The 13,245-nt window shown below is 43.7% G+C and overlaps 1 protein-coding gene across 2 annotated transcripts in view; it reads right to left on the reverse strand.

Moving 5' to 3' along the window:
- The window catches only part of LOC122929629 (CDC42 small effector protein 2-B), a 67,414-nt gene that overhangs the window by 35,305 nt on the left and 18,864 nt on the right, over window positions 1-13,245 (reverse strand). For both annotated transcript variants that reach the window (XM_044283264.1, XM_044283265.1), the window contains exon 4: window positions 10,299-10,375. In XM_044283264.1, coding sequence (XP_044139199.1) covers window positions 10,304-10,375 — 72 coding nt within the window. In that variant the 3' untranslated portion in view covers window positions 10,299-10,303. The remainder of the gene's footprint in view (window positions 1-10,298; window positions 10,376-13,245) is intronic.

Raw genomic sequence — 13,245 nt, forward strand, 5'->3', positions numbered from 1 at the left:
AATTTACGCTGTAAACACTAGAGGCCTCAGACCCCTTTATAAGTTGAAAGACCTGTCCGACGAGTTCATTGAAGGCTCGTTCTACCCGGAGGATGTCCAAAAAGTAACCCTCGACAAGCTACGGGTTTACAGGATAGAAAAAATACTGAAAAAAGAAGAAAGTTCGGGGTAAAACATTGTGTTTTGTAAAGTCGATAGGATACCCTGACCAGTTTAACTCTTGGGTGCCTGAAAAACTGTTGATGAGTCTGTAAACTATGGAGGACGGATCGTTTTTTTTTTTATCACGCTACCCTGCAAAGCATCCGCCAAACTTTATCCTGAAAACAGCATCACCGATTACACCACTAAGTTAGCAAAAGCGGTCCATCTTCGCAGTCCTTACGAAGTGGCTTTAGTGGAGATTCAGTATCCACATACAGTACGTGGGAAACCTTTGGCCCCGGAGATGGTGTGTTCTACATAGCGCATCGCGACGAGCCGATCCGGGAGCTTTTTGTTAAATCGGGTTATTACTCCAATATGCACGATCTCATCAAAGCCATTAATAACAAACTTGAATCTATAAAAATACCACCCGATCAACTGCACCTGAGATACGACGATATTGACAGAACCGTTTATGTAATGAATTCACCATTATACAAGTTCATGCCTTGTGAGAAGTTGGGGAATATTTTAGGGCTGCCGGGGTATTCGCAAGCTCCATCGCTAAGGCTGGGTTCACACCTGAGCGTTCGGAAACGAGCGCTCTGTATGCGCGATTGTACGGGCGTTTACAATCGCGCATACAGAGATTGCCGTTCACACATTGTCGCGCGTTCCCGAATTTCTATGTGCGGGAACGCGCGACAAACGCCCAAAAAAAAGCTCAAGCACTTGTTTGAGCGTCGGGCGTTTTACAGCGCGATCGTACGCGCTGTAAAACGCCCAGGTGAGAACCATTCCCATAGGGAATCATTGGTTCTTGCCTGTTGTGCGTTTTACAGCGCGTAGGAACGCGCTGTAAAACGCTCAGGTGTGAACCCAGCCTTAAGAATGTAGACGCAGAGCACATCGCTCTCCGCTACAAAGGACCCGGCTTACCTGTTTTAGAACATCCTGCTGGTGGTATAAAGGGGATTGCTCTAGTTTCATCAAAAGAGAAAAAATTTATCCAGATATTAAAGCCGGTTTTTATACAATGTTTGTTTGTACAGATATCGTCCAACATCAACTTGTTGGCGATAGTTACGTACAACTTTTAAGAACTGTCAAGTTAGGCGGTAAAAATGGTGAGATAGTCATGCAAAAGTATAACCGGCCGGACTATATACCTGTTTGTAAACATCATTTTGACAAGGTTACAATATCGATACTCACGGATCAGTCTAGACCTGTTAAATTCAAATACGGTAAGACTATTGTGCGATTACACTTTAGACCACACGCTATGACGACGCACTAAAATGTCCCAGAGAGTGTACGGTGACCCGGACGCGTATACGCATTATTACATAACGCAAGCCAGTCATGGTGAGGACGGATTTCACGGTACAGAATTCATGCATGGTTCTGGCTTCGCCGGGTTATTTCGGGGTCTGTCCCGGCGTGTCGTTCCCCTATTTAAGAAAGGCATGGAGCTTGTAAAGCCGCACGTGAAAAAAACTGCCCGTAACATTGCTAAAGACGTTGTCACTAAGGCGTCGCTATGGCGAGCGACATCTTCTAGTCAGACGCTATGGCTTTCGTGCATGACGCCTTCGCCGAGTATGCCAAATCAGAGTTGGACATCCTTCAAATACCGCCTACACAAACAAGCATTGAAAAATCGCTTTATGTAGAGGTGCAACCAATCGCCGCAATCACTGACAATGCCCATTTGGAATTCTACATCACAGGCAGCGGTGAATATTATTACGACCTTAATAACAGATTGTTACACGTGGTTTGCAGAATCGTTAGTCCTGATAACACACCCATACCAGAAGGATCCCTCGTTGCACTTATTAACTACCCTATAGAAAGTCTTTTTAATCAATTGAATATAACACTCGGCGACACGTTGATTTCAAGAAGCGACAACCTTTATACGTATAGAGCGTATATAGAGGCCCTAATAAATCATAATTCACAAACTTTAGCGTCCCAATTTACAGATGACGGGACATCATGATGACCGGGTTCTCGGCAGCGTAATGTCGGTTTCCGCAATAGAGCACAGTATTCCGCACGCTCTAGAAGTGTGGAATTAATGGAACCCATTTACGCCGATATTTTTAATCAACCGAAGTTAATACTGAACGGTTTAGATCTAAAGATAAAATTGACCAGAAACAAAGACACTTTCTGCCTTATGTCGGCCAAGGCGCCCCGTTTTAAAGTCCAAATACAGCACGCTTCCCTGTTTGTCAAAAGAGTACAAGTATCGCCCGCTGTAAGAATCGGTCACAGTCGCGCTCCGTTAACAGCTAATGCAAAGTACTCGATCGGGCGTCGCTTAAAGTGTATAGCGTACCCGCTGGTATTTGCGTATCTAACCACGAGAATCTTTTTCTCGGAAACCTACCAAAAACAGTAATACTATTGTTTGTGGATAACTAATCATTTTCCGGGAGTTACCAAAAAAATACTTTGTGCTTCAACCACTATAATGTGAATTATGCAGCCTTATATTTGGATGGTCAACAGATACCGGCAAAACCTTTTCAACCTAACTTCCAAGATGAATCAGCTGTTCGTGAATATATGGCCCTAGTACATATTTCTGGGAAACACAAGGCCGACAAAGCTTTATCCGTGGATTGGCACGAGTTTTTGAACGGTTACACTTTGTTCGCTTTTGATTTATCGCCGGATCAAGAGCCCGGTGGTCATTTCTCTCTAGTAAAAACTAGCAATCTGAGAGCTGAAATTAGATTTGAACACAATTGCGAACACAATTAACATGATTGTATATTCAGTTCATGAAAATATTATTGAAATAAATAATCGGGAGGAATTATATGATTTTCAATAAACATGAATAATTATGAAATTGCCTGTGTTATTAAAGCTGATATTAACGCAGGCGCATATTTAAAGGTGCATTTCCGTGCAATTTATTACCGGAGGGTAAAATCATCGACAGGCCCGCGGCATACATTGTAAATACGGATAATTCGTATCAGCGGGGGAAGCATTGGATTTTAATTATACAGTCCTGATCAAAAGTTTAAGACCACTTGAAAAATGGCAAAAAAAAAAATCATATTTTACATTGTTGGATCTTAACAAGGTTCCAAGTAGAGCTTCAACATGCAACAAGAAGAAATGATAGCGAGGCAAAACATTTTTTGAGCATTCAATTAATTGAAAATAACGATTAAAAGGCCAAATATGTGCAAAGATGTGGATTCATTGCCATTTTGCACAGATTGTCAAAATTGTCATATTGTCAGGTAGCCACACGTTGTGATGGCAAAGGCAAAAAAACTCTCCCTTTTTGAACGTGGTCGGGTTGTTGAACTGCATAAGCAGGGTCTCTCACAGCGCGCCATCGCTGCTGAGGTGGGACACAGTAAGACAGTCATTTGAAATTTCTTAAATGATCCTGAGGGTTATGGAACAAAAAAGTCAAGTGGAAGACCCAAAAAAATGTCATCAGCACTGAGCCAGAGGATCCAATTACCTGTCCGTCAAGACACTGGACGATCCTCGACCCAAATTAAGGCCCTTACTGGTGCTGACTGCAGCCCCATAACCATCAGACGGCATCTGAGACTGAAGAGCTTAAAAAACAATAAACGTCTTCAAAGACCTTGTCTCCTTGAACGCCACAGAACTGCTCGTTTGGACTTTGCAAGAGAGCACCAAACATGAGACATTCAAAAGGTGGAAGAAAGTTTTATTCTCTGATGAGTTTTTTTTTTTTTACCTTGATGGTCCTGATGGTTTCCAACGTTACTGGTAGGGATCGACCGATTATCGGATTTACCGATATTATCGGCCGATATTCAGGATTTTGAACACTATCGGTATCGGTATCTATTTTGCCGATATTCCGATAGTGTATGGGGAACACAGATCGCGCTGCTGTCAGCGCTCTCCGTGTTCCCCTTAGCAGCACAGGGGAGAAGGAGCAGTGTCTCCTCCCCCTGTGCTGCTCCTGCCGCTGCAGCCAATAAAAGTACAGGGGACAGGAGGAGGGGAGGAGCTATGGCCACTGCTCCACCAATGAAGATTAATCTATCATTCATTCATATACAGGAGGCGGGAGCTGCAGGATCACATTGCCGGCTCCCGGCCTCTATGAGCTGTAGCTGCGATCTGCGGTAGTTAACTCCTCAGGTGCCGCGGATCGCAGCTACAGCTCATAGAGGTCGGGAGCCGGCTATGTGATCCTGCAGCCAGCTCCTGCCTCCTGTATATTAATAAATTAGAGATTAAGCTTCATTGGTGGCGCAGTGCGCCCCCCCAAGCCCCCCAGTATCAGACATTGGTGGCGCAGTGCGCCCCCCCTCCCCCCCAGTATCAGACATTGGTGGCGCAGTGCGCCCCCCCTCCCCCCCAGTATTAAGCAGTGGTGCGCCCCCCCTCCCCCCCACCCCAGTCGCAGTGCGCCCCCCCCCCCCCCCACAGGATCCCCTCTCCCCTGCTCCTCCGATCGGAGCCCCAGCAGTGTAATGCTGGGGTTCCGATCGGTTACCATGGCAGCCAGGACGCTATTGAAGCCCTGGCTGCCATGATAAGCTCCATGCTGCTGTGTGCACAGAGCACACAGCAGCAGGGACAGTGTGAGCTCCTATTCACCCTGATAGATCTCTATCAGGGTGAATAGGACAAGGGTTCTAGTCCCTAAGGGGGCTAAAAGTTAGTTAAAAAAAAAAAGTTACAAAAAAATAATAAAAACACCAAAATATTAAATATAAATGAAAAAGAAAGATTTACAAAAAAAAAATACACATTAACAATAAACATTAATTTTCAGCAGATTTGTGGGAATTTTTATTTTTTTTTTTTAAATGAAAATTCCCAGAATATCGGTATAAATTATCGGCTATCGGCCTGAAAGTTCACAAATTATCGGTATCGGTATCGGCCCTAAAAAATCAATATCGGTCGATCCCTAGTTACTGGCATGACAAGCAGATCCCACCTGAGATGTTTTCTACGCGCCACAGTGGAGGGGGCGCCATAATGGTCTGGGGTGCTTTTTTCTTCAGTGGAACAATGGAGCTTCAGGAAGTGCAGGGGCCTCAAATGGCCGCTGGCTATGTCCAGATGTTGCAGAGAGCATTCCTCATGACTGAGGGCCCTCGTCTGTGTGGTAACGACTGGGTTTTTCAACAGGACAACGCTACAGTACACAATGCCCGCAGGACAAGGGACTTCTTCCAAGAGAATAACATCACTCTTTTGGCCCATCCTGCGTGTTCCCCTGATCTAAATCCAAATAAAAACCTTTGGGGATTGATGGCAAGGGAAGTTTACAAAAATGGACAACAGTTCCAGACAGTAGATGGCCTTCGTGCGGCCGTCTTCACCACTTGGAGAAATGTTTCCACTCACCTCATGGAAACGCTTGCATCAAGCATGCCGAAACGAATTTTGGAAGTGAAACAATAACGGCGTTGCTACTCATTACTGAGTTTGGAAGTTGGATTTCTGTTTTGGGAAGGGGGGGGGGTTACGTTTTTTTTTGGGAGGTGTGGTCCTAAACTTTTGATCAGCTGAAAAACAGCCCGTTTCAGTTTAATCGTTATTTTCAATTAATTGAATGCTGAAAAAATGAATAAATATTCACTATAGAATAAAAAATAAATTATTTCAACAGAACTTCTCATTTTAACAGAGCTTTTTATTATAAATAATGATTTTATGTCAGTTATCCTGTTTTTATATATATATATATATATATATATATATATATATATTTTATACACACTATTATTTATGTCTTTATATAATATATTTGCACAATGTTTTATTCAGTTGTTAATTATTTATGCAACTAAATGTATTTGTGGACTGAACTTGTCAATCCAATGATGTAATTTTCAGGTTTTTTTTGTGTAAATTCTGTTTGTTTATGTCTAGTTTTATACTAAAATAAAGTGTGGTTAAATCTTAGCGCCCTGGTAGTACTGCCATTTTTGCCCTAAACTTATCCATGTTATTTACATGGGACTGTTTGGTGGAGAGAGGAATATAACTACAGGGGGCATTATAAATACTGACGGCATTTCAGGGTGAGCATTATAACAGTAGGGGACAGTATAAATACTGGGGGCACTGTAGGGGAATTATAAATCATGGGGACATTATAGGCAGTCTTATTACTACCGAAGGCTCTATAGGAGGGACTTCTAGATCCACCTTATTTCTACTAAGAGCACTATGGGAGGAGGGGGGACTTCTTACTATTGAGAGGTCTGTAGATAACTTTATTACCATTGGGGGAACAATAGGAGGCCTTGTGTCTACTGGGGGCATTATTAATACTGGAGGGCTCTTCTACTAATGGGGGCACTCTTTGGGAGCATTATTGTGGTTGGGGCACTGTAGGGGCTGTATTACTAATGGGGGTCACTCTTGGGAGCATTATCACTGTTGGGGGCACTGTTACTAATGAGGGCATTCTAGAAGGGAATTACTATTGGTGGGACTTTGAGGAGCACTATTACTATGGGGGGCACAAATTTCTCTTCATTATAGTATTTGGGGGTACTGGGGGGCACAGCAAGCAGCAGGATAACACTGTGGGGATTCCAGGTTGGGGCATAATAATAGAAATGTGAGGAAGCTAAGATGTCTGTGTGTCACACTCTGCAGAGACGAGGCGGCTGAGAGATGTCCGTACCAAATAGAGATTATGACCGAGAAGATCTACATAGGAGGAGACGTCACCTGTGAGGCCCTGGATGTGACAGATATGTGCTGCTATATAGCAAAATGCGGTGTGTGGGGGGAGGAACTTAGAGAACTGGGCCATATTAATTCGGGCCAGAATCTTTTGAGACCCTAGCAACGCCCCTGCAACTGTCTCACACCTGAATCTAGTTTATCAACTTGATTAACCTAGTTAATTTATGGAGGAGTACTTGACTCTTTATCCTTCCTTGAAGGCCTCTTTCAGACTAGCATGTCCAGTTCATGATTTCCAGTTATGGACACTGCTCGTATGTCAGTATAATTCAGTAGATTCAAGGTCTGCTAGAGACACAGCATTATAAAATTATAATGCCTGCGATCCTGTGAGACAATTAGTGTCTATAACGGGAAATCCCCTGTCGCTGCCATTTTGGTCCTCTCTGTACTCCACTTCCTTCCAGCTAGCGATTGACTAAGCGTGCATTTCCAGCCAAGACCAGGAAGGGGAGAGCAGTAGGGACTGGAGCAACACTGGAATGGTAGTGGTGGTGGGATTAGTGATGTGAGTAAAGCTATTTTTTTCAATCTAATCCCTGACAACACCTATCTTTATAAGCAAAACAAGAAGACAAAAGCTAAATACGATAAGTCCAGAGAAATGCCTTTCACCATTTATTCCGATATCACTTTTTCAGTGTAAGCCCAAATCAAATTTGAGAGATATCAATCTGTCCAGTTAGGAAGCATAACCGATTGTGAACGAGTTTCATCTGCTTTGGTGCAAATGAAGGAGACAACAGGTGCACTGACAAACCACAAAAAGCTAATGGTTTTGCAGATGGCGGCTACAGGTATTTTTCTCTCCTTATCATTCCTGATTGATTCTTCTATAGTTTTGCTTTTTGCTAGTGTCCCTGTCAATACTGGTAGATGAGGCTGTACTTGCAACCCAATCAGGTTTCACAGGTAGTCCTGCTTTTCCAGGATGGTACATCCATATGTGCCATCACAGAAAGGTTTGTTGAAAGGTCTTAAAAGTATGAAGATGAAACTAGGATACAGGCTGTTACATGAGAAGAGTTGGACAAAGCATCAACCCAGTAGCAGGTATCTGCTCCTTAGTGAAAGGAGGAGCAGGAGAAGCCCTACAAAATGACCTCCAGAATGCTAATGGTTTCCATATTGCTGATCAAACTGTCAGAATCAGACTCCATGAGCGTGGCATGAAAGCCCGATGTCATGTAGTGTTCACAACTCCGCACTGTGCAGCTCAATTGACGTTCACCAGAGAACACGAGAACTGGCATTTCCTCCACTGGCACCTCGTTCTCTTCAAAAACGAGGCAGGTTCACCCTGAATATATGTGAGAGATGTGAAAGTCTGAAGACACCATGGTGAATGTTATGCTGTCTGCAACATTATCCAGATGACTGGTTTGGAGGCAAGTCACTGACGGGTCTGGGGAGGCATACCCTTGGAGGTTGTACAAATCTCCACGTAATAACAAACGGTACCTCGACTTCTGTTAGGTACCGAGATGAAATCCTCAGAGTCGTTGGATTCATCTGTGATTTGAATTTTCTTACTTTTGGGGTGACTTGGAATCTGGCCCTCAATTGGTTGCAGACTTTGGGGTCCACTGACTGTTGATAATTTTTTTCTCAACAAATTACTGGTACACAATTTATATCAGTAAAGATTTTCAGCTTGAACCTTTCATTCATTGAGATCCAATGTGTGCTTTCAGTATTGCCTTAATTTATTTTATCAGTGTGTTTCTACAAGTTATTACTGAAACAGTAGTATATGTATTATAGCAAATGACGAAATTGGTACAATCCAGATGTCTGTGAAGGTTCTAATTTATCCAGGTCATGGAATATCTGTATAGAATAAAGAGCTTTCTCAATTCTGAGTGACTGTACAAGAATTCTCTGGGAATAAATATGTATCTGAATCAACATCTGGTAATTATACCCAGCATGGGGTCAGAGGTCATTATACCCAGCACAGGGTCAAAGGTGTTGATTCCATTATCCTAATTGAAACAGTCAGGAAACAGTTACTACTAGACAACACCTTAGGCTGCAGAACAGAACTTAGCCCAGACCAAGTGTGTGCCTTACTGGACCTTTGTCTGAGTACCACCTACTTCAAGTATAAGGACAAGTTCTACAAACAAAAACATGGCTGTGCTATGGGATCGCCAGTCTCACCTATTGTAGCGAACCTGTATATGGAGGAAGTAGAAAGGAAAGCCCTGACCACTTTCAAAGTGAATTACACCGAGTTATTGGTTCAGATATGTGGATGACACTTGGGTTAAAATTCAAGAGTTACAGGCTTGCACCGACCACATCAACTCAGTGGATCATAACATCAATTTCACGCGGGAAGATATGCAGAACAACAAACTGGCGTTTCTGGACTGTCTTATAACAGTGGAAGAGGGAAGGAAGCTGGGAATAGAGGTCTATCGAAAACCAACACACACAGACCAGTACCTGCTATTTGATTCCCACCATCCTCTAGACCACAAACTGGGAGTCATCCAGACTCTACACCACCGGGCAGAGAAAATCCCCACCAGCACAGAGGCCAAGGCGAAGGAATTCAAACACCTCAGAGGGGCATTTAAAACTTGTGGGTTGTCAAAACAGAAGGAGAAGAAAGAGCACCAAGACTACCAATGAGTGCGAGAAGCATGACAGACACAAGAATATGGTTATCCCATATGTAGCTGGGGTGTCTGAGAAACTCAAAAGGATTTTTAATAAACATCACATTCCTGTTTGCTTTAAACCCAGAAACACACTGAGGCAGCAACTGGTTCACCCCAAAGACCCAACGCCTAAACACAAGATGGACAACATTGTGTACACAGTCCAGTGCAACGAGGAATGCTCAGAACTGTATATCGGCTAAACAAAACAACTACATCAGCGTATGGCTCAGCATAGAAGAGCCAAAACCTCTGGTCAAGATTCAGCCGTGTACTTACATCTAAAAGAAATGGGTCACACCTTTGAAGACAGTCAAGTACGTGTTTTGGATAAGGAGGCCGATTGGTACAAACAAGGTGTGAAGGAGGCCATCTACGTAAAAATGGAGAAGCCAAGCTTGAATAGAGGCTGCCACATACAATGCTGTCTTGACACCTTTTTCTGGGATGTCATTATCACCTACTGACTCCAATTAGGATATTGGAATCAACACCTTTGACCCCATGCTGGGTATAATGACCTCTGACTCCATGTGGGGTATAATTACCAGATGTTGATTCAGTTACATATTTATTCCCAGAGAATTATTGCACAGTCACTTAGAATTGCGAAAGCTCGTTGGAAGAACGAACAAAACGTTTTCAAGAAATCTACAGCACGTCCAGTTGCCTTGATTTATTCCAGAGTTTGCTAGGAATAAATAAATTTCAGATAAAATATACGGTAATACGTAAGATACTTACAAATGCTACAGTGCCACATCTGAAATCTCTGGAGTATAACCACCTTTTGATTTCATCTGATCCTGAAATGATCCAGCCTAAAATAAAACAACAATCTGAACATCATACACTATAGAACAAGTCAAGGTTTTCTTAAAGGGGTTGTCTGGATAACTGATTAAAAACAAACATTTGAAAGCCCAGCCTTGGTACTGGAACGGCAGCAGGGCTTCCAAAAGTTGTGTTTGTTTTTAAACAGTTTGTCAGCGCTAACTGCAGAGTAACGTGACCACAAATGGGACGTCATAACTTCTGGTATGCCAGGGATCAGAAACAGCAGAGATGGTCTCTGCACTTGAAAGGAACAGCTTTTAAAAGTTTATATTTTTTTTATTTAAAGGGGTTGTCTCACGTCAGCAAATGGCATTCATCATGTAAAGAAAGTTAAAGGGGTTGTCTCATCATAGACAAATGGGGCATATTGCTAGGATATGCCCCCATTGTCTTATAGGAGCGGGTCCCACCGCTGGGACCCGCACCTATATTGGAAACGGAGCCCCGCAAGGTGGTGGCTGGAGGACTCCGGTCCAGCCACCACCAAGCCGGCTCCCCATAAAAGTGAATGGGAGCGCACTGCGCATGACCGGCCACCACTCCCATTCACTTCTATGGGCTCGCCAGCGCTCGGCTATTTTCGCCGGCCCCATAAAATATGAATAGAGGGCGGCTGCGCATGCGCTGTGCTCCATTCTCTATATTGGTCCCAGCGGTGGAACACACACCTATAAGACAATGGGGGCATAGCCTAGCGATATGCCTCCATTGTCTATGATGAAACAACCCCTTTAATACAAGGCACTTATTAATATACTGTTATTAGCCATACATTATCCACCCTACAATCTATCAGTGGTGGTTGTGCCTGCACACTATAGGAAAAAGCACAGACCTCTCTGGTGGCTGGGACCGTAGGAGCACACATAAGCTAGTGCTTTTTCCTATAGTGCGCAAGCACGACCACCACTGTTGGATTGTAGGGTGGTCATATTAATGAAAACGAGCAGTGTATAATGTGATTGGAAAAATCTATGCAGCCAGCAAAGGAGGCAACATTGACAATCACAATACATTAGTAAGTTGTTTGTATTAACTTTCTCTTCATAATAAATGCTGAATAATTTGCTGAAGTGAGACCACCCCTTTAAGCAGTTCACAGACCTCAATGTTTTTGTAAAAGGCTTGAAATGGAGCATACCATAAATTGCTTGGACATTTCCATAACTTTTATAGACTTTAATAGAGAGAGATGCACAAATGTGTGGCGATACCATTATCTGCTTGGATGCTGCATTCAGCATCAGGGGGCCCCCTATTCTTGCAATAGGTGGAGGTCTTAGAGGCGAGACCCCCACCAATTAGACATTTATGGCATAGTCTGTGGGGTAACATTAAAGGGTATCTGTCAGCAGATTTCTACCTGTGAAACTGGCTGAGCAGCTAAAGACATTTGTGTTGGCCCCATGTTCACATCTGCCAACATTTTTAAGAAAAAATCTGTTTTAATACATGCAAATGAGCCTGTAGGAACAATGGGGGCATTGTCATTACACCTAGAGGCTCACTTCTCTGCACCTGACACACCCTCTCCACTTTAATTTACAGGGCTAAGCGTGAGGATATTTTCACTACCTGGCCCTGTCAAAGTGGAGAGGGCGCAGCAGTGTCACAGACAGCGGAGCCTCTAGGCATAACGGCAAGGCCCCCCATCGCTCCTAGAGGTTTATTTGCATATATGAAAACTTTATTTTTCTCAGCAATGGGGGAACATATGAACATGAGACCAACACAGATGCCTTCAGCTGCCAAGTGCACATATAACAAGTCAGCCAGTTTTATAGGTACAAATATGCTGACAGATGCCCTTTAAAAGGGTAACATCTCAGACAGTGGCATATCACTAGTATATGCCCCCATTGTCTGATAAGTGCCGGCCCCACCCCTGGAGGGCACAAAGCAAATTCGTGGCCACCCTGCGTTCATTTCAATGGAGCTGCCGAAAATAGTCGAGCACTAGCTTGGTTATTTCCATCTCCCCCATAAAAATGTATGGGAGCGCACCACATTTGTGCAGCTACCGCTTCCATTCAATTCAATGTGACAGACGGAAATAGCCGAGCCAGCGCTCGGCTATTTTTGGTGACCTCATAGAAATGAATAGAGGGTGGCTGCCCATGCGCGGTGCACCCTTCTTTACTTCGCTGGATCAGTTTACGAGATAGGTGCGTGTTCCAGAGGTGGGACCCGCACCTATAAGACAATGGGGGCATATCCTAGCGATATGCCCCCCTTGTCCGAGATGGGAATACCCCTTTAAGTTTATATGACACTAGCAGATAATCTGGCAGATTATTGCTAAGAAGCATTTGTAGGAACGCTCATTAGCAATGGTCTAGCAATGTAATACTGCCGCCGATTACCAGATGAATGAGCAAACCTTCATTGAACAATCACAATCTTTCAGCAGGTTTAAAAATCATTGCTTGCCGGCGGCAGATGGTGGTGTGTAATCACAATCTGCTGACGGAAAACAATGAGTCAGTGTGGGGACGAGTGATGGCATTAGCGATCGCTGCTCCCCACACTGTGGAGGAGATCGCTGCATGTAATAGCAGCGGCCTCCTCCGCTACCGAGCAGGAGATTGTCAGGAGGGAAGCGTTCCTTCCTGGCAATCGCCTGGCTGATCTGTAATATAAGCTTTAGGCCTCTTTCACACGACCAATTTTTTTTTCCGTTTATGGGCCGTTTTTTTGCGGTCTGTATACGGAACTATTCATTTCAATGGTTCCACAAAAAAAACCGAAATGTACTCCATATGCATTCCATTTCCGCATTTCCGTTCTGTTGAAAGATGGAACATGTCCTATTATTGCCCGCAAAAGTCAATTGGTCCGCATCCGTATGTCTGAC

Source organism: Bufo gargarizans, chromosome 2, assembly GCF_014858855.1.
Source record: "Bufo gargarizans isolate SCDJY-AF-19 chromosome 2, ASM1485885v1, whole genome shotgun sequence".
Taxonomy (NCBI): Eukaryota; Metazoa; Chordata; class Amphibia; order Anura; family Bufonidae; genus Bufo; species Bufo gargarizans.